Source organism: Nannobrachium achirus, assembly GCF_963921795.1.
Source record: "Nannobrachium achirus genome assembly, chromosome: 2".
Lineage (NCBI taxonomy): Eukaryota > Metazoa > Chordata > Actinopteri > Myctophiformes > Myctophidae > Nannobrachium > Nannobrachium achirus.
The window spans coordinates 58,029,114-58,053,246 of NC_137811.1; the positions used below are offsets into that span (position 1 = coordinate 58,029,114).

The window sequence follows — 24,133 nt, forward strand, 5'->3', positions numbered from 1 at the left end:
AGTGGAAATAGCAGATCTACAATGTTCTTTTTTAAATGTAAAATTGTCAAATACGTCAGTAATTTCTTTGTGTCTTTAAGTCATGTGTCATGATTGCCATGTGCAACTTCAAAGCCTAAAAGCCCAAACAGAAATGTGATTGTCAACGACAAATACACAATTAAATCGCTAATCGCAATTATTTGAGGGACAATTAATCGTCATGTAAAATGTCATAATCATGACAGCCCTATCTAGGTAGGAATGTCCCAAAAATAGGAACGATTACAAGCGTGGGGTAAATATCCAGCGTTTCGCTGTCACCCCCACCCCCCCCCCCCCCCCCCCCTCTTGACAGCTCCGCTGTGTACATGGCGGGCACGGCCTGCGAGTCGCCCCCCCAAAACGTACGACAGTTCGTTCGCCTGACGTCGTCTCGTTATGTACACAGACGCTCACTGCCAATATGCAGACAGTGTACTGGCAGTGGTGTAAAGTAACTAAGTAGATTTACTTACGGTAAGTACTGTACTTTTTTAGTTTTCAGTACTTTTACTTCTACTCCACAACATCTCAGAGGCAAATATTGTACTTTTACTCCACTACGTTTATTTGAAAACTTTAGTTACTAGCTACTTTGCAGATATAAATGATTATATTATATTGTAAAACATACATTAATCCACTATTTCCCTCTTTTATACCTAGGGTATTTGAAAATAGCCGATCTACAAGCTCACAACGCGTCGCATCGCTTGTAGATCTGCTATTTTCAAACGGTTTGTACTTTTACTTTTGGCACTTTAAGTACATTTTGATGCCAATACTTTCGTACTTTTTCTCAAGTACATTTTGAATTCCGGACTTTTCCTACTTGTAACAAAGTATTTCTATTATTGCAGTATTGATACTTTTACTCGAGTTAAACATAATGAGTCCTCTTTCCACCACTGGACGCTGGCAAACGCCGGACCGGTTTCTTTCTCATCAACATCTAGTCACTGAGAGCCACACACACACCCTGTTAAGACGACTTCCCCATCAGTCCTCATCTGCCCTCTACACCCCCCCCCCCCCCACCCCCCCACCCCCCCCATCCCCACACAGCTACAGGGCCTTACGCCGCCTTTACCAACATAACTTACATCGCCTCTATTACTTACCCTCTCTGTCACAAGGACGGATTAGTTCAACTTTTAGTTTCCTACTTATTTTATTAGTATTGCAGCTTAGCCCCCGTGAAGGGAGCCCATTTATAACCTTTAAACAGATCACACAGGCTGATAATATTTCAGAGTGTGTCGGGGGCCGAGGCGCTGGAATGTGATTTCAGTTGATAGCGTCTTGTGGCTAACGCTTTCTGCCCATTAAGACGACCCGGGCAACGACGACGGGGGAGCAAATCGCGTTAGGGTTGTGTTTTTTTTCTTTCTTTCTTCTTTAAGAGGGGGGGGGGGGGGGGTCACTAATCAGAGTCGAGAGAGAGTCACTCTTTTACCTCTTTGGCTTTCGATCGCTCTTCCTTCAGCCCGCTGGCTGTCCCTCCATCTTTTTGGGACCATCAATTTTCTTCCTCTCTTTCTTTCTTTCTCTCTGTCTGTCGGTTTTGCGGTGGATTCCTTCACTTGTTTCTTTTTTTTTCACCGTCCCTGCTAGGGCTGTCACGATTATGACATTTTACATGACGATTTAATTTTTTTTTTTTTTGTCAATTACATTTCTGTTTGGTTTTTAGGCTTTGAAGTTGCACATGGCAATCATGACACATAACTTAAAAATTACTGACATATTTTAAATGTTATACTTACAAAAGAACATTGATAGTGGAAATAGCAGATCTACAAGCTCACAACACGTCGCCATACTTTTGAAAGTGTTTTTAACTATATTATAGGAAGAAGAGAAGTCCGCACACTGTTCAAGTAGAAACAACGTTTTCGACCCTAGCGGGTCTTCATCAGGTCTGGTTTTTAACTATACTAACATTTCTCAACATGGAAACGATTATGACGATTATGCAAAATAATTGCGATTAGACGATTATGTAATAATTGTGACAGCCCTAGTCCCTGCTTTTTCTCTCTGTGCCACCGTCATGCCACCCACAGCTCACATACAGTACATGCATGTGTGCGCATGGTGCACGTGCACACACGTACGCGTGGCGTGCAGGTGACAAGCAGGTGACATAATAGCGACACAGGTCTACTCTGTAGTGACGATTGCGGGTAACAAATGAAAATACAACATCTAATTATATCGCAGAGTGCCTGAGCGGTACTGTACATCACTGTTAAGACACATTTAAAATAACATCCAGTTACTCTGTACCATGCGCACTCGCACACGCACGTGCACGCTATATGCACGGAACCCACGCGCACAGCCACACACACACACACACACACACACGTGCGCGTGCTGGCGCGTAGCAGGCGCCTATGACGGATGGAGGGCCCTCCTGCAAGCGCTCAGTCAGCCTGTCAGGCCACTGGCTGCTGCTGCTTCTGTCATTGACTTAAAAGGGCATCAAGGAGCCGTGTGTGGGACATTACTGAGACCAGGGGTGTCGCACCAAATTCTGGGCCCTGGACGCTTTAACTATTGAGAAATAGCAGATCTACAAGCTCACAGTGCGGCACCGAGTGCCGCGCTGCGAGCTTGTATATCTGCTATTTTTTTATTTGAATTTTCAATTGAAGTCTTTGAATATTTCAAATCCTTCTAAGTTTCTATGTCAGTGGTGCTCAAACCTTTTCATGTGAAGGACCCCCAAAATGATATGTATTTGGCCACGGACCCCCATCTCAAAATATTTAGTTCCAGGGGACCCCCCCAGAAGCAAAATCTGAGCTACAAAATGTTCGCTTTAAAAATACAACTATTCAAAGATTTGCACACATTTTCACGACTATTAAAAAAATATCAGATCTATCTGCTATTTTTCAATAGCTAAAAGTATAAAATAATGAAGGCCCCTTCACCTTGAGCCCTAGTAACTCAGTCCCATTTCCCCCCCCTTGTGACGCCCCTGTCTGTCATTGACTTAAAAGGGCATCAAGGAGCCGTGTGTGGGACATTACTGAGACGGTAGGGAAACTGCTGGGCAGCCGCAGGAAGACCCGCTCAGAGACTCCCAGCTCCACAGTGAGAGGCGATCATTCGAGACCGGTAGCCTCCCACACCTCCTCACCCACTAACCCCCCCTCCCGACCTCCCCCAAAGCCCCTCCAAAAAAATACAATTTAATTCAACCGCCTGATCCGGCTTGGACCTGTGGGAAAGGACGCGTTTCATTCCGTGTTGAGGACGAGTTCCCGAGGATGTGTAGTGCAGACCTTTTCAGGCCTCGACCCCCAAAATAATCATATTTTAACTGGGGACCCCCCACCAACCTGACGAGCACTAAGAGTTGAGGCATTACATTTTGTATTACATGCGATGCAGTTCTGTTGTGAAAATAGCCGATCTACATGCTCAGTTGCTCACAACGCCTCGCAACAATCTCAGCCTCTAATATTTGACAATTTGGACAATGTTTAATTTGTCATTTTAGAGGCATTAAAAAGTTCGTATTAATTGTCACGTTAGAAATGTGCAGATACCCTCTATACATTTAAACTTTATGTTGGTTTGTTTACTGTTGAGTGAGAAAACAATGTTGCACATTAAGTCAGGGGTAGTCAACAGGGGGTCTGGGACAACTAGGGGGTCCTCAGAGTTACTACAGGGGGTCCTTCAAATCTTTGTGAGATAGATTCCTTTTTTATATTAACCACTTGAACCCTAATGTCCATATTCTGAGAACTTTAGCCAAAAATAGCAGATCTACAAGCTCACAACGCCTCGCTGAGCTTGTAGATCAGCTATTTTCGGCAAAGAGGTTTGGTGTAGAGGTGAAAAAAGAGAACACTAAGTACAGAGTGAAAGGTCAAGTTTATTAAGTATGGACGGTTCAAGTGGTTAAATATCTGAAAACACACATTGACATGAATCCAAAATACACTGACGATGGTGCTGTCAAACAATGAAACTGTATGGAATCTATGAACAGGTTGTGGGGGGTCCCTGCTTCATCTCTCTCTCAACTAAGGGGTCCTTGGCCTGAAAACATTGAAGACCCCAGGTGTAGTGGAGGAGGGGGTGTGCGACCGGGGGTGTGGTGGTGGTCATGGTTCTACCTGTGTGCGTCCTGTAGTGGTCCTTCATGGCCGACACGTTGAGGAAGGCGTAGTGACACGTGGGCCAGGAGCATTTATAGGGCTTCTCCCCCGTATGAAGCTTCATGTGGTTGTTCAGTGCCCACTTCTCACTGAAGGAGCGCTCGCACAGGTCACACTCAAACTTCCTGCGGGTGGAGAGAGAGAACGAGAGAGAGGGAGAGAGGGAGGGAGAAGGACGAGGGAGAAGGAGAGGGAGAGAGGGAGGGAGGGAGGGAGGCAGTGGCGTCAGTTCAGAAAAAGCTATGGCAACATGGCTGGTGTCTTGCACGTGAGCGAACACCAGTGTTGATTTCGTCGACTAAAACTATGACGAAAAATGTTTGTCGACTGTGTTTTTTCACTGACGAAAAATAAATAAAAACTAAATAAAAACTAAGCTGTGTTGACTAAAACTAAGACTAAATATATTGACAATTTCGTCAACAAAATAAAAACTAGACTAAAACGTTAGGGAGGGAATAGTGGAGGAGAAAGTAATTTGGTTGCTCTCAGGTGTTGTGTGCTGAAAATAGCAGATCTACAAGCTCACAACGCGTCGACTCGCAGCGCGACGCGTTGTGAGCTTGTAGATCGGCTATTTTCAGCAACCAAGTGTAAAATCAGTCATTACGATGCCATCAAGGCCTGACAAAATACATTTTAGTTTACTAAATAAACTGTAGATTTAGTCGCCTAAAATCTTATATTTAGTCGACTAAAACTAGACTAAAACAAAAACTTTTCAGGTGACAAAATTATGACTAAAACTAAATGACATTTTATTCAAAGGACTATGACTAAAACTAAATCGAAATTTGCTGTCAAAAACAACACTGGCGAACACCAATCAAGTTGCCATACTTTAGCAACAGGCATGATACATTTATTTTAAGAAGTACATTCTATTTTTTCCCTCGTTTCTACGGTTTCTTGGGCAGCCTGGAACGGTTGTTCAAGTGCAGCTAAACTTGGCATGTTAGTAAACGTGTCACAATTAACAATAATGCATTGCACCTGTGCAGCTGACCTGGCTGCGGAACCTGGGAATATACCATTTTGTCAAGATGGGGAGAATACAAGTGTGGAGAATACAATTATAATACCTTGTTAAAGTGACCATTTTGATAGACTTTGCATTTGGGGTTAGTTTTCACTGGAATTTAACAACATAATAACCAGCACAGATAGACAAAGAGACATTCATGGATTTATATTTAAAAGTAACTTTTATTTTCCCCCCTGGACCCAGGGTATGGCAGCTGCATACCCCTGCCATACCCAATTGACGCGCCTGGAGGGAGGGAAAGAGAGGATAAAGAGGGAGAGCAGAAAATAACAAACAAAGGAGAGTGTTATTGACTAGTCCCAAAGCTGAGGTACTGTAAAAAAAAAAAAAAAAAAGAGGAGAGAAAAAAAGAAAAGTAGAAAATCCTACTCTATGAGTACGGGAAAGGATAGACATACATACACGTGCGTATGCACACACACGCACACACACACACACACAGACATGTGCTTACTATCCACCCAATCTAGGTGTACAATCACATGATTGCACGGTGCGTAACATGTACGCAATGAGCGAGGGTGCGTGCACGCACACACCCACACACACACACACACACACACACACACACACACGTGTACGTGCACACAGGCACACAGAATGCAGGGCCTGCTGTGTGTCATGTCTGTATAAGCAGGCATTGATTTTTCTGTCCTGGCCTGCCACCTCCACCATTTATTCTCTGCTTTGCGCCAGGGCCCAGAGGACTGGAGAAATTCTGTTAGTGTGTGTACACCACACACACACACACACACACACACACACACACACACACACACACACACACACACACACACACACACACACACACACACACACACACACACACACACACACACACACACACACACACACACACACACACACAGTACAAGACCCCCTGCCGGGCCAGTGGGGAGAATAGAGTTCACCTGTCCAGGGGTCCCTGACCACTTAGCCAGGGCTAAATGAACAGCTAGCAAGACTTTACCTCCCGGCTCTCTCTCTCTCTGTCTCTCTCTCTCTCTGTCTCTCTCTCTCTCTCTCTCCTAGGGCTCCTACAGAATGCTGTACTCATAACGGAGCTTCATCTTTACGGTTCCCTGCTCTGTCCCCGTCACAAACACTAAGCCGGCCAGCGTTTCTCAAACCTTCACATTTCAGGGTCTTCCCTCAACTCTGACAGTGTACAAATGGAACCAGATGGACTCGTTAGGGCAGTGGCTCTCAACCATTTCAGGCCGCGACCCCCAAAATAATCATATTTTAACTGTTTATTTTACTGTTTATAGATTCCAGCAATGCTGTGTATCGATTAAAAAAATAAAAAAAAATAAAAGAATAGGAAGACACTATAGTTGTGATGTCCCCATCGTTACTTTTCAGGAATTGGAAAAAAAATAATAACCCACGTTCCAATGGATCCAATGTAGTTATTACTTAGTCACAAGTCATTAGTTAAATATGTGTAAGACCCTCAGACAGACCCTTGCTTAGGCATGTCATTGTAGGCGTAAATGTCCTAAATCTGTTGACTTGTGACACGTTGTAGATTGACTAATTGTCATCTATTGTACGTATAAAATAGGGCATTTATTTGTAAGAAAACATATAGAGATATGGTTTCTGCCCGACTGCGACAGCATATATTTCTTTCAAAATATCTTTTACTCTGCATGGCGATTCTTGAGACATCTGTCCATCTCAGTGACTAGTGAACGCCCGCTGCCTAAGAGGGATGTTACACAGCGTTGAGTAAGCCAGTCGGACCTTCTATATATCCATCTCCATTTTATTAAACCACCAGTAAGGCCCATTAGTGAGAGAGGAAAATAAATTAATAATAAAAGAAAAGAACAATAGCAAACCCTGTGCATGAATTAATCTTTAGCCCTGCGCTATAATTTAGGCGCCGAATGACTAATGCGCGAGTCATAAACAAATGAAGTCAGGTTTTGGGGAGCATTCGTCTTGCGGCGAGGGGCATGTTATTTTAGGCTGTCTTTAAGGCCTGATTGTGTCGCTTAATCCCCGTGGAATGTGTTTCATAGCGAGCAGCATGACACTCACCTGAACAAATAATGACTCCTAGCAGCGTGTAGCATGTGTCTGAATCAATAATTCAAACTCATACATCTTCTTTACTGGAAGGGGGGGGGGGGGGGGGGGGGGTGGGGGGGGGTGATAGGAGGGAGGGAAAAGGGTAAGAAAGAGGGAGGATTAACCGATTTAGACCGGGTAGTAAGCATTATTTTATGCTTTAGCTATTGAAAAATAGCAGATATACAAGCTCACTGCGAGCTTGTAGATCTGCTACTTTTGAAAAATCGTGAAAATTTGTGCACGTCTTTGAATATTTTTCACCCGATTCTAAGTGTTTTCTGAATCCTTCTAAGGTTTTTAAAAACCTATGTTTCTATGTGAGTGGTGCTCAAACTTTTTCATGTGAAGGACCCCCAAAATGATATGCATTTGGCCACGGACCCCCATCTCAAAATATTTCGTTCCAGGGACCCCCCAGAAGCAAAATCTGAGTTACGAATGTTCGCTTTAAAAATACATATATTCAAAGATTTGCAGACATTTCCGTGACTTTTCAAAAAATAGCAGATCTACAAGCTCGCAGCGCGGCACTCGGTGCCGCGCTGTGAGCTTGTATATCTGCTATTTTTCAATAGCTAAAAAAGCACAAAATAATGGTTAAAGTATTAATGCATAAAAATGCATTCCCCGGCCTACGTGGGTTAAGAAGGGTGGGAGGAATAGAGAGGGAAAGAGAGAGAGAGATGGAAGAAGGGAAATGTGCCTGGCTGGGGCTTTTCATATCAATCTATATCTTCCATAAAGATGAATCGGGCTCCGATATCGGTGTCGACCCGCTCTCCTGTTGACGCCACTACTCCTCGCGGGGACATTTTAAGCTCATTTATACCAGGCAGGAAGGAAGACCATCTAAAATGGCGCCTTTATCACCTGGCTCTAATCTCAAAGGCATATTCAAACTCTTCCCCCCAACCTCTCCGTCACTCACAAAGTGATTTGGCAGAGACTTTATTTGGCTGATAGATATACGTAGGTACGTCGGGTTGATAGATGCGCGTATGTCGTCTGTATTTCCAAACCTTTTTTTTCCTTGCTCTCTCTTGTCTCTCCCGGGTATTTATAGAAGGGCTCGTCGGCGTGCCACCGGGGGAGAGGTAAATAAGATGAGTGAATAGATGCTATCTTTTATTGTAAACATTATGCACAACACTCCTGCTTTATGAGCTAAACGGGCCATTGTTTATCACGCAGCGTAATCGCGCAGGCAGGCAGGCAGGGCCTTGACGTGGGCACGCGGCGTGCAGGGGAAAGAGAGGAGAGAGGGATGGAGAGAGAGAGAGAGGGAGAAAAAGAAAGAAGGAAAGATGGGGAGGAGAGAAGATGGAGGAGTCGGGGCTTGGCACGGAGCGGACTATCAGTGGGGGTTTTGTAAGGATGAGAGGAGGGCCCCGCGTCTATTTTTATGGGATCAGATGGAGCTCTTTGATCTTGTCTCCGCGTGTCAGATCCCGTCACGATCCACCGTCTCGCCCATACATATGCATATACTACTAGCAGCCAGCGCCTCTAAACAGCACCGGCACCATGCAAAACACTATGGGGTAACGGGGAGGTAGAGAGAGCACTCAGGGAGCACAGGGAGAGAGAGAGGCAGAGAGAGAGCAAGAGAGACAGAGAGACAGACAGAGAGAGAGAGAGAGAGAGAGAAAGACAGAGATACAAAGAGAAAGAGAACTTGTAAAGTATCAGTAGTATCAGTATAAAAGTACCAGTAAGACGCCTAAGGGCCTAAATGCGGGACATCGCCCTAAAAGGTGAGGTCGCGCCATCTGTCTTGGCCATATACTGTATGGATTCTGTTAGTGTGGTTCTCCAAACAGGGCATCATCTGGGATACGATCCCCTTTATGCCCATACATGGAGATCCCTAACAGAATCCCTTTTATGCCCATATATGGAGATCCCTGCTCTGAGTATCTGACATCGATGTGATGTCACCTGTGATGTCACAGTGATGTGGTCAGGGGAACCACAGTGTCAAATTAATAGTAAAAGGCCGGTATTACTTTACAAAAAGTACAAAAGTATTGGTATCAAAATGTACTTGAAGTACTGAAAGTAGAAAGTACTCATTATACTCAAGTTTTCAATATATAAAATGTATACAAATCTTTTGAAAATAGCTGATCTACAAGTGGCAAATGCTTCACGATGTGACACTTTGGCCAACATGTATATAGGGCTGAAGTGGTTAATGTATGTTTTGTAATAAGAATCAAAATCTACAAAGTAACAAAGTAATTTAGTATGAAACCTGCAGAACCTGTGCGTCAGCCGTCAGTCACGCCTCATGTCACGCTCCATATATGGCCAAGACAGAATTGGAGATCCGTGATGTCATCACTATTAAGCCCATATCTGGTAATGCCCATATACGGACATATTGTGTGAGTCTCATATGGTCTATGATGTCAGACATCTATGTCAGTCGTCAGTCATCTCCATATTTGAGAAAATACTGGCCACATTTTGGCCAACGTAGACAACCAACCAGGTCTGTGCATTTTTTTGGTCAAAGTTGATCATGCCAAAGCGCCAGCGCTCGCTCAGCAGTGTGCCGTCACCAGTCAGTCGGATGCGTGCACGCCCCCATGTGCACATGGGCCCTTAGGGCGTCTTACCAGTAACTAAAGTTTTTACAAGTAATTGTAGTGGAGTATACAGTAAGTACAATATTTCCCTCTCAGACACAATGGAGTAGAAGTAAAAGTACAGTACTTGAGTACTGTACATGTACTTGGTTAGCAACAGAGAGAGAAAGAGAGAGAGAGAGAGAGAGAGAGAGAGAGAGAGAGAGATGTGAATAATATGATGAAGCGATAAATATACAAACAGACCCAGCAAGCATGCACGGTCAGGACCTGGACGAATCAATGATGTCTCGATTGGGTCCAGATCAAGTCAAACCATGACTAGTCAGATGTGGCCTAGAATATCACCTGATTTCAACCAACATAAACTTGCCCACGAAAACGGACGTCCTGGATTAATCAGAGAGGGTCCGATCGAGGCCAGATAAATATCATAACTAGTCAGATATGTCTCAGAATATAACCTTACAGTATATGCTCATATTTCAACTAACATTACAAACAATAACAAAAATCCTGTCAAACTAAAAGAGTCCATATGACGTCCTGGTAATGACGTCACGATCATCCCCATATGGGCTGTGATCTGGCCTGGTTCTGAACGTCACTGGAGTCTCCAGAGGACATATCATAACATCATGACGTCATTTGGCTTGCAGGGGATGAATAGACAGATGAACACAAATCCATAAGAAGGTCTGATCATTTCCTTGATGTGGAGTCTTGTGGACTCTCTGAACACATCTGTAATCACACTGAACTACAGTTCCACTTCCTACAGCCTTCCTTCGCTGTACAGTACATCCACTACAGCATCTCTCTCTCTCTCTCTTTCAATCTCTCTCTTTGCTCTTTCCTTCTCCCTCGTTCTCCTCTGCATCCCCTCCCATCCTCTCTCTCTTTCCTTCTTGTGATCACAGAGCAGGCCAACATGACTGACATCCCATGCAGATGTTATTAGAAGAGCCAGGTGGGCCTCTTTGCACCGTGTCTGTACTGTACCACCATCACTCATTACCATATCGGCGTTGTGGTCGGGTGGAAACCTTGTGTATGTCCAAAACCGTTCATTTTGTATTTATCATTTTTTATCATTTTTAATAATGAACTAGTGAAAATAGACGATCTACAAGCACACATTTTGTGCGATGGTCTCGGAGGATGAAGCAGGGCTTCAGCAAGGAAAAACGTACAAATTTGAAACTTGGAGATCCAAGGTTTCTGCCCGACATTTAAAAGGCAATAATTGACACATTGGCTACATTTCTAGGAAGGAAGAAATGATGTGCTAATTAACCACTTAAAAGATAAATACAGTATAGTTAGAATATTAAGCTCACAACGCTTTGCAATTCGACATGTTGCGAGCTTGTACTCCTGCTATTTTCACACTGATATTTTTTGAATATTAATAGACATTTTTGTATCTTATGTATTTATTTATTTATTGGCGTCCATATTCGGAGAATTTTAGCCAAAAATAGCAGATAGGCGTTGTGAGCTTGTAGATCGTCTATTTTCAGCAAAGTGGTTTGGTGTAGAGGGGAAAAAGAGCAGACTAAGTACAGAGTGAAAGGTCAAGTTTTTTTTAAGTATTGATGTTTCAAGTGGTTAAATATCTGAAAACACAAATTGACATGATTGCAAAACACACTGATGATTGCGCTGTCAAACGATGAAACTATATGGAATCTATGAAAAGGTTGTGGGGGTCCCTGCCTCATCTCTCTCTCAACTAAGGGGTCCCCTTGGCCTGAAAACATTGAAGACCCCTGCCTTAAGCCTCAACACCACTCTGCACTATCGCCCCCAAGTGGTAAGGTGCAGCTTGTGGAGTGGGTTGTTTAATGTGTGTGTGTGTGGGTGTGCGTGCGTGCGTGCATGCGTGCGTGCGTGCGTGCGTGAGTGTCTGCGCGCGCGTGTGCGTGTGTTTGCGTGCGTGTGCGTGCGCGCATGTGTGTCTAACTGTAATTACATATTTGATACAAAGAGCGAGTGCACAAATGTTTAGAGGGGGACATTTTGTTTGGTTGTACACAGTGTGTGATCGTCAGCGCCCATAGCGACATGACTGACGGGTGAACACAGCCAATCACGGCTTTGCAAATCGGCTGCGATTAATTATTCTGTTTTTTTTTTTTTTTTTTTACTTCCAACGGGTCCTGGCGTTTGTGTTGTGTCCTCGACCAGTCAGCGAGGGGAAACAATCCGCCGCGCACTGTGCACACAATGAGAGAAAGAGGGTAGGAGAGAGAGAGAGAGAGAGAGAGAGAGAGAGGGAGAGAGAGGGAGAGAGAGAGAGAGAGAGAGAGAGAGAGAGAGGGGCCGACTCTCGCCTCAAGCCAAACTGACACAAACAGACAACTTCAAAGTGAAGACTGTTGTTTGTTTGGCAAAGGGAGGAGGAGGGGGGAGTGTGTGTGTGTGTGGGGGGGTTTATCTGATATGCAACTGTCAGGAGAACATTTTCACATGCAAAATAGCGAGAGAGTGAGAGAGATTACCTAGAGGGAGAAACATGACAGCATTCACTAAGGTCAGAATGGATCATCATCTTTACGCTCCCACCCTCGCCTCTCTCTCTGCCTCTCTCTCTCTCTCTCTCTCGCTCTCTCTCTCTCTCTCTCCTTTCATTTTTTCCCTTCCTCTCCTCTTTTCCTCCCTCTCATGCTGTTTTCAGACTCCATCACTCCAGCACTTTCGACAGCCCCGGCAGCTTGAATCCGGACTAAATTAGCTTGAATGAAGATTAAATCATTTGGCCCTGAGCTTCTCTCTGCCCGATATTGGGAGAAGAGTGAGGAAGACTTAAATGGCGTCTGACTGGGTCAGAACCTATGGACGTGTCTGTAGGGGCGAAGGCCGCTTCTTCAATGGGAGTCAATTGAAACCCGATTAGGGGCGAGTGTTGCTTAAAAAATGGGGAAAAGATTAGATTTCTGGGACAAGTGTTTCCTAAGTGTATAGAACCACGACTTCGTTATTTTTCGTTAGCGCGCTCAAAGTCGCAAACTGACGACAGGCTTGTTTCCCGGGCTGACGAATCGAAGCGGATGTCGCGATCACTCGCGGTGCTTGGAAACGGCTTCGGAAAGAGCGCTGTGGTTTATAGTCGATGTGCTCGGCGGGTAATCAAATCAGCGTGCTTAATAGCACTACTTTAACATTCAAATGAATGAGTCCGGCCTTTCGCGTAACGGAGGATACGGTTAGCTCTGTGGCAATCTCTACTGCAACACGCACGCACGCGCACGCACACGCACACACACACACACACACACACACACACACACCCACACACACACACACACAGACAGACAGCTAGGAAAGCCGCACAGCAAGGAGGAAAGACCTGAATCTCAGCACACAAGAACGGGTCAAAGAATTATTCCAATCGAAGGGCATTTTAAATTGGAACATCTGCCGAGTTATACTTAGGGCCCGCGTGAGTTATACGGCTAGCGCGCGGCGTAGCGCGACAACTGCAACTCGCCATGAAGGGGCCGCGCGCGTCTAGAGAGTATAGCAGCACGGACCTCCTCTGAGAGGGCTAGTGCTGCATATGACTGCAATATAACCCAGTAAGGACTGGAATTATTGTATACTTTAGCTGTTGAAAAATAGCAGATATACAAGCTCACAGCACGGCACAGCTTGTAAATCTGCTATTTTTGCAAATCTTTGAATATTTTTTTTTTCAAAGCAAACTTTTAACTCAGATCTCTGCTTCTGGGAGGGAGGTCCCTGGAACAACATATTTTGAGATATTTTGAGTCTGCGGCCAAATAAATGTAATTTTGAAGGTCCCGTTGACATGGAAAAGTTTGAGAACCAAATAGAACAAAATATTCAAAGATTTTTCTTTCTTTTTTTTTCCAAAAATAGCAGATCTACAAGCTCGCAGCGCAGCACTCGGTGCCGCGCTATGAGCTTGTATATCTGCTATTTGTCAATAGTTAAAGCATAAAATAATGGTTAGTGAGCTTGTAAATCTGCTATTTTTGAAAAAAAAAAAAAAAATCTTTGAATATTCTGAATCTCCAATCAGAAACATTACCATTCAGAAGATTGACTTCCATTATTCTAAATGGAGGCGTCACCTAAACCTAACCTTAACCCCAACCTCAGTGGAGGTGTTTCTGAATGGAGGTCTGGTCTGCCCCCGCGTTTGTTCCCGGTCGTAACGTGATAAACAACAGCAACAGCAGCCGAGATGCTGCTGCCGATTTATATTTACCTACGGTCCCGAGAGGAGGAGGAGGAGGAGAGGAGGGAGAGAAAAGGAAAGAAAAAAAAGATAATGAAATAAATAATAAAAGACCAAGCCCATCAGATAAGCTCCTGTTTATCCCGCTGTAGGGCAAATACAAATTGTCAATTTAATGAACACGGTGGACGTGATGAAAGCGGGGTGAAGGAGCCTCCACTGCGCCTGACAAACAATCAGGAAATGTTATCTTAATATTGTTCCGCTGTTATTCAGCCCATAACTTAGGGGTGGGGTGGGGGGGGGGGGGGGGGGTATGGGTGAGGCTGTGGGGGGGAGGGGGGTGGGGTAGGTGGGTGAAAGAGGAGAGGAGAAGAGAAGAGAGGGGGGGACAGCAGGGAGGCACAAAGGGCAGGTCCCTCTGTGGTGGCCTGTGTTATTGCCTGTTTTTATTATGAGCCATAGCTCAATAGTACCCAAACACACTTTAAAACACACATACAAATACGTGCAGGCACGCAGGCACACACACACGGGAATGTGCACTCGGGAATATTCACATACACATACACGCAGATGTGTGCACAACCAAAGCACAAACAAATACACATATTTATTTACTACACAAAATCACATCAGCACAAAACAGAGTTTCAGGAGAGAACAAAGAAACTATGATGCTGTGGCAGGACATCCAAAGACTACCTGTGTGCGCGCGTGTGTGCGTGCGTGTGAGTGTGTGTGTGTGTGTGTGTGTGTGTATGCGCGCGTGCGTGCGTGTGCGTGTGTAATGGGCGATGGGTGTGTGTGTGATGTGATCTTTCCGGACTCAATTAATTTACGAGCATAATGGGTTTTTATGAATATCGGACCATTAATCAAAACATTTCACCCAAAAACCCGCAAATCAAGCGCTCCCCAAACGCAGTCTGCTGATCTTACGGGCTGTTAAGCAGCTCCGGGAGAAGTGCTAGAAGTGTGATTTGTGTGACACAGTCGGGTCAAAGGCCTCTCAAACCATCCCTCCTCCAAACCCGCCATCAGCAGCACTTAGAAAGATGCTTCACAACTTTTCTTTTTTTTTTTTTCTTCTTTTTTTTGGGTGGTTGGGGGTGTCGAGGGGGTTGTATTTAAAGCCTTACAATCCAAGGACCCAACCAAAATTAACTATTATCTCCACATTTATATATTGCCGGCACTAAATTGCGTCGCGAAGAGTTACTATCAACGTGAATATCTGCAACAATAACTCAACGCGTACAGCGGTGTAGGATGGGATGCTCTTTATCAGTCTTCTGATAGCCCTTAAATACAGCACAAGGCAGCCATATCAGAGCTTTTTCTCTCTAATATCAGCCCACATTAGCGCCTCGTAAATCAAATTACACTCCTAGAATTTCATTAGGCTCACCTGCCAGCGCTGCGGTGCCGCGGAAATATTTATGTTTTTCCAGCCGCGATTGTGTGTGCACTCGCAGGTACACACAAAGGGAAAAGAAGGGGAGGATTAAAGGAGGTGGGAAAAAAGCGAAAACAAGTCGGGCAATAAACATAATTATCTTTTAAGAATACAGCGAAACTGTCATAAATTCCTGGCGGCGGCGGCGAGGAAAAGAGAGGAGAGCGGGCGTTCTTCTGCGAGGCCCGTGGGCTGAGAGTCGGCGGCAACTCTGCTCTGCTATTTACCATCTTTAACCCATTTGGGCCTAGCTTTAACTATTGAAAAATAGCAGATATACAAGCTCACAGCGCGGCACCGAGTGCCGCGCTGCGAGCTTGTAGATCTGCTATTTTTTGGAAAAAGTCGTGAAAATGTGTGCAAATCTTTGAATATAATGTATTTTTAAAGCGAACGTTTGAAACTCAAATTTTGCTTCTGGGGGGGGGGGAGGGGGGTCCCTGGAACTAAATATTTTGAGATGGGGGTCCGTGGGGCAAATACATATTTTTTGGGGGTCCTTCACATGAAAAAGTTTGAGAACCACTGACATAGTAGTCTCTCAAGAACAGACTAACTGAGCTCCAGTTAAGTGAAAAGGACATTTTCTTTGAAGATGGCTATAGCCAGATTGCTGACATAGAAACATAGGTTTTTCAAAAATCCTTACAGTAGAAGGACTCAAAAAGACACTTATAGAATGGGGTCAAAATTCTAATTTTCACGATTTGTTTTTTCTCAAAAATAGCAGATCTACAAGCTTGCAGCGCGGCACTCGGTGCCGCGCTGTGAGCTTGTATATCTGCTATTTTGTCAATAGTTAGAGCATTAAATAATAATATTCAATAACGTGTACCCGTTCTGAATGGCTTAACCAGGGGTAGACTCCCCCCCCCACCCCCCAATCTGATTAGCATGTTCCTGAAACTCACTCTCTCTCAAATCAAATAGGATGATGTATGACACAGATCACCAAAGCCTGAAAAGACGGGGCTAATCCGATTTTTATAAAGTAAAAAAAAAAAAAAAAAAAAGGAGAGAAAGGCTGCTAATAAACGCTGGAGACAACACACTTGTTGTTGTTAGAACCTGGATCCAATATCAGCGGATGCCTCTTGTCTTTATTGTCTAATTAGCTCAAAAGGAATTTATGTTTCCCATTTGTTTATTTGCCTTGTTGTTATTCGTTCGTTTGTTTGTTTGCTCGGCAGGAAACGTACGAGGCGAGCGGCCGGGGGCCTGTGGGTCATAAACATCATCCTCCTCCCCGCGTTTTTCTACTGTATGCGAGGGCGAGAGAGAGAGAGAGAGAGCCGGACGGCCGCGGGAAGCGGAACGCAGCCATCCCCGTTGTTACTCCCATTCTTTTTTTTTTCTTCTTAACTCCCCATCTGGAGTGGCTGTGTGTGTGTGTGTCTGGGTGGCGGGGCGTACACGCGGGGTTGGATATGGATTTTGATTAGACACAGAGGGAAATGAGTGAGCCAGTGACCGTAACGACAGCCACTTAATAAAAAGGTACAGTCTATACATCAAAGAGCATCTGCGCTGTAAATCACTTGGCCCCTTCATAACGACGCGCGTCCCCCTGTCCCATTACCAGACCGGTGGGCCCCACTAAACAGGGCCACTCATATTTACTCTATGAGCTCAATATCATTTTAGAATAATGAGCTTTGTCCCTTATCTAATTAACAGAGGCCTATAGGTCCATTCTGTCTGGGCTTTTTTTCACCCTCTCTCTCTCTCCCTCTCCCTCTCTCTCTCTCTCCCTCTCTCTCTCTCTGCAAATTAGGAAGCCAGTATATCGGTTTAGCCCACGGTTGTTTAGCAAATTGGCTTGGTGCACTTTAAAAATCGCCAGTGTTCATTTAACTCTAAGAGCGTGCAAATGTAACCGAACGTTAACCATTTTGGTTACGTTTGCGCACTCTCAGTTACGAGTGGATACATTTTAACGCTGAGGATTTTAAAAAAAACTGTTAGTCCGAAGATTTCGGGCAGAAGCAAGAACACGGGTAAGCCACGTGTGATGTGTGAGTGTGTGTGTGCGTGCGTGCGTGCGTGCGTGCGTGCGTGCGTGCGTGCGTGCGTGTGTGTGTGTGCAGTGTGTGTCTGTTGGTGGGGTGTTATGTGCTCCAGTGGGCAGTAGTAGTGAACACTGGGTCCATTCTCCTTCTTATTACTGGAATTCTAATTCAATGATCACCTTAGATCAAACACGTGCCATAAATCAGATAGGCCTGACAGAGGATGAAAAATTGTATTAATAATGTGAAACTTATTATACAGTCCCAAACGTTCCCTTGATAAATGACATTGTTTGGGCCTGACAATGATTGCATTTAAAACATTATTTTCTGTTTTGTACCGGTGTGTGTGTGTATAGGCTTTATGAGTGCTTGTGTGTGTGTGTGTGTGTGTGTGTGTGTGTGTGTGTGTGTGTGTGTGTGTGTGTGTGTGTTGCTGACATAGAAACGTGTGCACTGATGAACATAGTGGGTTTTTGGAAAAAGGGGGGTGGGGTGTGGGGGAGTAGGAGTAGTTCGGCGGTGGGGTTCTCCAGCCTCATAAAATATTCACAGCATTTGTGTGGCTGTTTGTGTGTGACGGTATGTGTGTGTGCGTCTGTGTGTGTGTGTGCGTGCGTGCGTGCGTGCGTGCGTGCGTGTGCGTGTGTGTGAGTGTGTGTGTGTGTGTGGTCGCCGAAGAGAAATAGCTCGGTGGCTCACCGCAGCGCACACGCAACTCTCACACTCAGCGGACCACAAGAAAAGGCGGCTGCATGCGTGCACATCTTCAAGTCATAAAGCGTTATTACCGGTCATCACAGTCACATAGCAGCAAGTATGAAGAAGTACAGAAATGAGCCGTACTTACACAAATCACCCACGAAAAGAGAGCCTGGGTTTGTGTTACTGCAGTCTGATTTCAGCTGACAGAGCAAACAAACTTTACATTAAAACATTTTTTTCAACCATGGTCTGGTTAATAGAAAATGCTACTATATATATTTCTTAAGCGAGCCCAGGACTGGTTTAAAACGCGAGCCTGCAGGGAAACAAGAAAGGAAGGGAAAAAATTGATAATAAGGGAAAAAGGCAACGGCTATGATGTCTGAAATGAATACTACAGTACATCTGCAGTGGATAGATGAAGAGTTGTTGGGTTTTTAAATGAAATGAATAGTACATCTGCAGTGGATAGATGAAGAGTTGTTGGGTTTTATGATGAATAGTACATCTGCAGTGGATAGATGAAGAGAGTTGTTGGGTTTTATGAAATGAATAGTGCATCTGCAGTGGATAGATGAAGACTTGTTGGGTTTTAAAATGAAATGAATAGTACATCTGCAGTGGATAGATGAAGAGTTGTTGGGTTTTTAAATTAAATGAATAGTACATCTGCAGTGGATAGATGAAGAGTTGTTGGGTTTTATGATGAATAGTACATCTGCAGTGGATAGATGAAGAGTTGTTGGGTTTTATGATGAATAGTACATCTGCAGTGGATAGATGAAGAGTTGTTGGGTTTTATGATGAATAGTACATCTGCAGTGGATAGATGAAGAGTTGTTGGGTTTTATGATGAATAGTACATCTGCAGTGGATAGATGAAGAGTTGTTGGGTTTTTCCCCTGCATTTTTGCTGAACAGGAGGAAGTGTTTGGGCCGGACAGATCTTCCCCAAGCCATTATGCAGGGGGGGGGGGGGGGGGGGGGTCCCCAGATGATTAACTTAATGTGCAACATTGTTTTCCTCACACAGTACTGTAATGCTTCATTTATACGCAAAAAATTACCAATCTACAAGCTCATAATGCGTCGCGATGCATCCTGTTATGAGCTTGTAGACCGCCTATTTTCAGGGCACGACACCGGCTCGAAACAACGCATATATATATATATATATATATATATATATATATATATATATCAGGCTTAACACTGCGCATATACTGTTGCCACTTGGATATTGGAGAGAGAAGAATGCATAATGCATAAATACGGCCTACAGTATTTGTTTTTCCCTTGCAAGGACAAACATATTATGTTGTATCACAGCATTCTAATTTAAACCCTGTCTCTTGGTCCTTTTTTAAAGGGGGAGGAGGGGGGGGGGCAGGGCTTGCCATCTCATCTTCTAAAACTAATGCAGCTTAAAGAAATAGGCTGTCGATCAGACCCATCCGCCACCAGAACAATTACAATTTCATACCTCCGTTCTCATACATTGTTTTTTCCCCCCCTCCCTCCCTCCCACTTTCTTTCTTTCTTCTTTTTTAACCCATTCAAACCAGGAAAGCGTCTGTGTCATTTCAGATTGTTGGCTACTCAATAGCAGATGTACAAGCTCGCAGTGCGGCACGATATTTTTGAGCAATCTTTTGAAAGTAGGAATGGGACGATAAGCGATATTGTCATTTATCGTGATAAAAAACACTCACGATAATCGTATCGTGGAGATTTAATTTATCGTGATATCGTCCTCCGTCATGCACTGGGATCAATTCACCTTTTATTTGCCGAGCTGCATATCTGGTACCACTTAAACCCTCTATAATTGGTAAAAGGTACATACTCTTTTTTTCACTCTCTATCAAAATGTCTTTGCCAAAAAATAGCAGATCTACAAGCTCACAAAACACAACATGTTGTGAGCTTGTAGATCTGCTATTTTTTAGCAAATGTTCCGCCACCAGGACAATGGATTTTGATCATCCCGATAACATCGTAAATCGCGATTTCTTTTGCCACAATCATCGTGATATGACATTTTCATATCGTCCTAATTTGAAAGATCCTGAAAGTGCGAGAACCGCCGTCGATTTCAGAAGGCATTTCGCAGAACGGGGCCCTCGGGTTGTCTTAATGGGTTAAACGCTGTAGCGCTCAAGGTAACAACGCAAAGAAGGAAAGTCTAATTAAGTTCCTGGACACATACAATTAGACAGAGCATGGAGGACCCCTGCCTGGGCCCTCCCTGCAGAGCTGGCTTTCACCTCCCGTCTCCCCTCTCTCCCAAGAACACCCCCACCACCACGTCCTCTACTGTATGATACAATCCTCCTCTATACCTCTTATTACCCCCACCACCACGTCCTCTACTGTATGATACAATCCTCCTCTATACCTCTTATTACCCCCACCACCACGTCCTCTACTGTATGATACAATCCTCCTCTATACCTCTTATTACCCCCACCACCACGTCCTCTACTGTATGATACAATCCTCCTCTATACCTCTTATTACCCCCACCACCACGTCCTCTACTGTATGATACAATCCTCCTCCATACCTCTACGGATCTGATCTTAATACCCCCTTCCCAGTGGTGGAAAGTAACAAAGTACATGTATTTATTATATTTGTACTTTACTTGAGTATTTCCAATTTCCAATACTCTTACTTCTACTCCACCACATCTGATCTGGGTCCAAATATTAGTACTTTTTACTCCACTACATGTATTTGAAAACGTCAGTTACCAGTTACTTTGTGGATATAAATTATAATATTATAAAACATACATTAACCACTTTAACCACTATTTTATGCCTAGGCTATTTGAAAATGGCCGATCTACAAGCTCACAATGCGTCACATCACAAAATGTACTTTAAAGTACATTTTGACGCCAACACTTTCATACTTTTACTCAAGTGCATTTTGAATTACGGACTTTTACTTGGGTGTGTATTTCCACATTGATTGCAGTATTGATACTTTTACCCAAGTAAAACATTTTCAGTACTTTTTCCACCACTGCCCCCTCCCACCCCCACCTCCAACCCCCCCTCGTCTATAACCCCCCCCCCCCCCCCTTCCCCCCTCCCCCCTCCTCCTCGTCCACAGCAAACGACCATGATGGGAGGCCATTCATCTCACTCGGGCTCGGCCACCACAATGAAATAAATCAAGAATTTTCCCAAATATAACAATATTTGTATTTGGGGTGGGGCAGCTCCCATAATTGATGACTGCAGCTGTGCTAATTAAAAACGCTGGAGCTTTCATTAATCTTGGTCGGAGATGGGGGGGGGGGGGTATTGGAGGAGGGTGGTGAGGTGGTGGTGGTTGGTTGTTGGTACAGTGTGGGGGTGGTGGCGGTGTGTGTGTGTGTGTGTGTGTGTGTGTGTGTGTGTGTGTGTGTGTGTGTGTGTGTGTGTGTTTGGGGGGTGGGGGGGAAGGCAGCGATTGGCCCTTACAGGCTGTCAGCCTATAACGTCGCTCTCATCACTCAGGTGATTTTGGGGCCATTGTTGAGTTTATTAGCGCGGCGAGGTTAATGCGAGACGCCCATTAATAATCACAACAAAAGCATATGTACACAAACTCACTCGCTTGTCTCTCCCTTCCCCTCTCTCTCTCTCTCTCTCTCTCTCTCTCTCCCTCTCTCTCTCTCTCTCTCTCCAGTGCCACACAGCTCCGGCAGCTGAACAAGGGGACAATAATATATAGAACAATCAGACATGTTTACCGCCATGTCCTGGCCTAGAGAAGTTAATTGCTTTTCTGACTTTGCTTTGTGTTTTATTCGCGGGGCCTCCGTCTTATACTGCGTCGGACGATTAATCACGCAGACGAACTTTTGCCACTTTTGCCTGTGTTTGCACAGTCAAAAAGCTGGACTTGTAATATCACTGACACACAACGGTGACCGGCTGGCTGCTACACGCTTCATACTTCACAAACACTCCAGAATTCTACCCCATAATCTATTTCCTAGAGTGGTGTTGTTCAAGGAAAAGGTTGTTAAATATGAGACGCTGACACTGACTGAGCGGTGTGTTCCAATTATGCTCTTATCATCACACTGGGTTATTTGTGAATAAAATTATGAATGTATTCAAAAAGTTGAGAATCACTTTGTTAGCCACTGTGTATCATGCCTATAACCAGGGATGTGCAGAGAATGTTAGAGAGGCAGGGGCTGACATTTCTAAAAGGGCCTTTTGGTGGAAATATCGAAAATAGCAGACCTGCAAGCTCACAACGCGTCGCAGCGCGACGCGTTGTGAGCTTGGAGGTCGGCCATTTTCGGTACTTGATACTAGGGTTGTTCGATTAATCGATTTTTAATCGTAACCCGTTTTTTTTCCTTTGGAAGATTTAAAAAAATGGAAATCGTAAAATCGATTTTCACTTTAATTAGGGAAATTCTTACTCATTGGAGCCTTGCACGCGCAAAAAGTACACAGCCCCGTCCTCCTAAAGCAGGACGACAAGGTCCGACACCAAATTAATACTACTTTCTATCTGATGTGTAATTTCTTTGATGCGCGTTTAGCGCACGTCAGACTGAGCAGAGTTCACCAGCGCACTGCGCTCACTCGCGATGGTTCAAGCAGCAAACAGAACAAAACGCTGCTGAGCTGGTAAACTTACTTACTTGTTGTAGTTTGAAAGAAGCTTATTAATTCTGTGTTACCCACCTACTGACTGTAGTCTACTCCTAGTCCTACTGTCCCTGTCACTGTGTTAATTGCGTCGGGAAGCGAAGCGCTTCGCCTCCGTTTACAATCAGTCAACATCTCCGTGCATGAGTGGTGCAGGGCAGGGGCGTAGCCAGGAATTACATTTTGGTAGGCGAAATGCCTACCAAAATGCCTCACCAGCCTCCAAGAGCTGGCTTGTTTTGGCTGTTTTGTCACTCACTATTGATAATGAAACACTAAGGACGCTAAGTTGTATGTGATTGTTGCACAACTAAAGTTATTATTATTAATACCCTTATTGTTTTATTGCATTTTGCTATTTGGCTATATAAAAAAAATCAAAAAATGAAACAATAATGAAAAAAAAAAACATTTCCTTGCATTTTTTAAATGAAAACAAAATAGTTGAAACAATGTATTATTCTTTTAACAAGAAATCGAAATCGAAAATCGGGATTTCAGAGAAAATAATCGAGATTTTATTTTTTGGCCATATCGAACAACCCTACTTGATACCACACTAAACTAAGCATAATCAAGTGAATACTGAGAGTTTGGACAAGGCAATTCTCTTGGATTTGCGTTTCTTTCACCATAGTAAAAACTGCATTCATGGTCTGGAGAAGACACTTGCTACAGAGGGATAAAAGGGCAGGGGCTCAAGCCCCCTTTGATGTCTATGTGTGCACGTGCCTGCCTACAATCGAAAGCTCAGGAAAACACACAGATACTAGACAGGTTGTTTGGGGCGACTCGATAGCCGGATGGTTAAGGCACACATTTCACATTGGCACAGAACGCCCTCTGCAGCGGGTCCCCTGTCCCATTCCCAGCCGGACCCGACCATTTGCTGTGTGGCTTTGTCTTTCCCCTTCTCTCTGGCCGCATTTCCTGTCTGTGTCTTCACAAACTAAAACAAAAAAATCGAACCTCTGTTCGAAGTGGAGTTGTGTGTGTGTGTGTGTGTGTGTGTGTGTGTGTGTGTGTGTGTGTGTGTGTGTGTATTGCAGTTGATGCTCAGGGCAGGCTAGACTCAACAGCACCTCTCTGGTCACCCAGGGTTACTACATACAGGCTACATACAGACCCACAGACCCACCCACCCACATACCCACCCACATACCTAC

General features: G+C 44.3%; 1 protein-coding gene across 1 annotated transcript in view; it reads right to left on the minus strand.

Moving 5' to 3' along the window:
- znf407 (zinc finger protein 407) overlaps positions 1 to 24,133 on the minus strand; it is a gene marked incomplete at its 3' end in the record, with an annotated part of 227,201 nt that overhangs the window by 84,621 nt on the left and 118,447 nt on the right. Inside the window, 2 exon segments of the mRNA XM_080742837.1 lie at positions 3,235 to 3,253; positions 4,161 to 4,327. Coding sequence (XP_080598963.1) covers positions 3,235 to 3,253; positions 4,161 to 4,327 — 186 coding nt within the window.